Raw genomic sequence first — 3,463 nt, 5'->3', positions numbered from 1 at the left:
ACAAAAAAATTTGGTTTTTCGTTGGTATGCCCCTTTAACATCCAACTATTTTCTCAATGTTATTTTGTAAGGTCTTATCAGGATGTACAAGATAAGTATGTGGATGATGAACAATTGAAAACAAGGATTGATGAAGCCAAGAAAGCTGCGTTGCAAACATACGAAAAATGTAAAATTGCACCAGAAAAAGAGTTTGTACAAAACAAAGAGATACTCCAACACGATTTAGATGTTTATGTGGAGGAAATTAATGAAACTAACAACAAACATAAAGTAAGTTGTTAAATTAAAGTAATATGATCTTTACATGCCTGTTATATTATTTAAAGGGGAAGATTAATGAGAAACTCAATGTATTCTATCACAAGTTAACAGCTGACTACCTTACCAAGATGAACGAGGTTGGTAATAATTCAACTATTCTAAATTATTAATATAATTTTTTTTCCATATTGTCTTAGCAGAAACTTAGAGTGAAATCTTTTTATTATACACAATTAGAGTCCCAAGTATGCTAGCTTGTTATATTAACTCAAAAAAATTGAAGGGACCTGTAATAGCTTATTATGTTATATTAAGTGTGTTGATGAAGTCTCAAATGAATATTATTATAATTCTTATCAATACATTTCATTTATTTATCCTCGCACACATGCCCACACATGGTGGCAGCATTAAGCCAGTATCTCTTTGGTCCAAAAGGAAGCAATATTATCAGTTATATTTTGGTTTTTTATGATTTTGGAAAATTATATTTTTATGGGACAGCATTTATTTTGTTAATATAGCAAAACAACAAAATTCCTTCTATATATTTAGATTACTTCAAATCGGTATGTGAAGATAGAAAACTTAAAGAAAGTGCACGATAAATTTGAAAACATGGTCTCTGAAGAGATGGTAAAAGCAATTCCATACAAAACCATTGCAACAACTGCTATTAAGAGATGCCATGATGGGATAGAAAATAAATGGAAACTTATAGCAGGAGAAAACACTGTCTCTAAAATCCTGAGATCGAATGCAGCTAATGCAGGTGCTACAGCTGTAGCAGTAGGTACTGCTTTAATTGGAGTTGTTGGTGGTACTGTTTTTGGTGTTAGTGGTACTCTAATTGGTACAGTGATTGGTATGGTTAAGGCAGCATTGCCATTTCACTATAACCTGTCTCTTAATGATATTCCTGCACTTAAATACTTAAGGTCTCTTAAACTTTAAGGAAAAAAGTTAGATTATCTGACTGTATATGAGTTTCTTTAATTCATGTTGAACTCTTGCAATCCAGAACAACAATATAATACTAATGCTTTATTGATAACTGTATAATTTTTAAAAATTCATACTACTACAATGATGCAGTATAGCATTCATGACCAGTAACTATTTGTGTATACTTAAAATTCCTCTTGATAATGCTTAAGTAGTTTGTTACCATCTTGTTTATTCAACTGTCACATCAATAAAGTAGCAAATAATTTAATATGTGGAGTTATTAATCTTAAGTTATAGTATGTCCTGTTGTAAATGAAAACAAAATCGGAGCACTGCGTTTACCGTTTAAAGCTTTGCTGTAGTCAAAAATCTCAGAGTGTGAGATCTCTGTTTTAACGAAAAATAATACCGGCTCAGTGGTAGAGCACTGGTCCTTCAAATCCGTCACTATTTCACGACTGTATAAGGTTATTTTTATACACAAGAATTGTTTTTATTAAACTTATACTCAAATACAATATGATGGTCGATGTTGTATAAATTGTCCTTTGCATAAAGTGTCAAGCCGACAGAACTGGCATAACTGGTAACGTATAGGGCGAATGATAATTGGGACGGACAGCTAATTTTGCGACAAAGAAAACGATTAAAAATGCAACAATGTTAAAACATTTTTTCCAATGCTGTGCCTAAATGTAATGGACAATATCATTACAGTGGGATCGGATCAGGTATGATTCCCCATTTCTCAATAAAGTGTAACTGATACTTCTTCATTTCGTAATCTGTTATTACTGTGCCTTTGAAAAGCACGAATTCACCAATCGCTCCTCGGAAGTTATGGTCGCCGTTTGGACCTATGTTACCCATTGCAAACCCTGTATCTGATGGACTTAATTCTGCTTGAAATCTTTGAAGTAACTTTCCATTGCACCATACACTACTAGCATCGACACCGCCATTTAAGTTCCATTGGACACTGATAACGTTCCAGATATTAAACGCTATTGGGTTTGCGTTAGTGGGGAAAGAAGAGATTGCGATATTTATATTGACAGTGCCTGCAACGTATAGCTTGTCGCTTGTCAGTAAAATTAACTTGTCCCAATCATTGTCATCTGCTCCGAACAGCCCATTAGATGTAGGCGAATTACTTATTAAAATATCGCGTCGGTAAACTATAAACACAGTAACCAGGTCGTTTTCTCCATCTTTAGGATTCAGATCCAGGCTGGTAATCAGATTGTTGAAGTTTTTATCAAACACCAAAAACCTGTGACCATTTTGTTTTTCTTGTGACAGACGTGGTTGAAATAGTGAGTTGTTTTGTAATGCTGGCAACGGGGATAAACCTTCACCATAAACCGCTGATACATTTGATGTTCCTGAAATTTTTACATCTGTGTCGTAGTCCACACGGTATTGCACTGTTGCGGTTGATGTTATGTAATCTGAAAAGTATCATGTGATAATCGTTGCCTCGCATGAAGTGAAATGTGAATAATTTATTTTGTATGGCAGGTTACACACCGGATATAATAAAGCACTGGAAAATGCTTGTGTTACTTGAGTGTAATGATTGTTTATTTTAATCGTTTGATTGCAAGAATTCTGTTTGACTGTCTTGATAGCTCTTGCCGACTGTATTATCATACATCAAGTAAGTTGCAAAGTACGCTGGTATAGGACTTAGAGAAGCAAATTGCAAAATAGGCCGCATGGTAACCATTTGACCAGAAGATTGCAAAATAGGCTGGCAGCTATTATTAGCTCACACACACTTTATTGTCACCTGATACATGGTAAATGGCCCACTGCACAGTGAAGAGCATTTCTCCCCACCCTGAATCTTGATCAATTCGTTCAAGTTCCAACACAGCGTTATAGAAATTGATTTGGACAACAGTAACGTTAAACTTCTCATACCCCGTGTTATATTTAGGTTGCGCTGTGGCCTTAATATGATAAGGTTTCCAATTCAAACACACTTTGTAGTTAATTGTTAGGTTTTGCTTCCTTGTTGTTGAATGAATTGTCACATCAGAAGAACGTTGAGTAGTAGTTGAATATCCTGGGGGAAACATTTTGTTCTATAGTTTGGTTCTAGCTTCATTTTTTTATGTACAATAATGGTATGGTAAAACTATCAAAGTTTTACACTTACTGTTTTGCTGAAACGATCCTGCAGGCCAAAGAATAAGAACCACTAAGAACAGCCAAAACATCGTCATACTTGGAATAGATCGACACT

At 34.6% G+C, this 3,463-nt stretch overlaps 2 protein-coding genes across 2 annotated transcripts; one reads left to right on the top strand and one right to left on the bottom strand.

The window, feature by feature from the left end:
* Positions 1 to 40: 40 nt before the first annotated feature.
* On the top strand, positions 41 to 2,777 carry LOC100180142. Its single transcript, XM_009863500.2, has 3 exons — positions 41 to 273; positions 330 to 401; positions 820 to 2,777. The coding sequence occupies exons 2-3, from the start codon at positions 393 to 395 to the stop codon at positions 1,216 to 1,218; spliced, it is 408 nt and encodes a 135-aa protein (XP_009861802.2). The 5' UTR covers positions 41 to 273; positions 330 to 392; the 3' UTR covers positions 1,219 to 2,777.
* Positions 2,778 to 2,942: 165 nt separating this feature from the next.
* LOC113475202 lies at positions 2,943 to 3,456 on the bottom strand. The gene is made up of 2 exons (XM_026839111.1): positions 3,377 to 3,456; positions 2,943 to 3,283 (listed from the first exon to the last, which is right to left on the bottom strand). Exons 1-2 carry the CDS (start codon positions 3,441 to 3,443, stop codon positions 2,979 to 2,981), a joined length of 372 nt encoding a protein of 123 aa, XP_026694912.1. The 5' UTR covers positions 3,444 to 3,456; the 3' UTR covers positions 2,943 to 2,978.
* Between the last annotated feature and the right edge of the window lie 7 nt (positions 3,457 to 3,463).

Source organism: Ciona intestinalis, unplaced genomic scaffold (assembly GCF_000224145.3).
Source record: "Ciona intestinalis unplaced genomic scaffold, KH HT000154.2, whole genome shotgun sequence".
Taxonomy (NCBI): Eukaryota; Metazoa; Chordata; class Ascidiacea; order Phlebobranchia; family Cionidae; genus Ciona; species Ciona intestinalis.
This window is presented reverse-complemented; position numbering and strand designations above follow the sequence as displayed.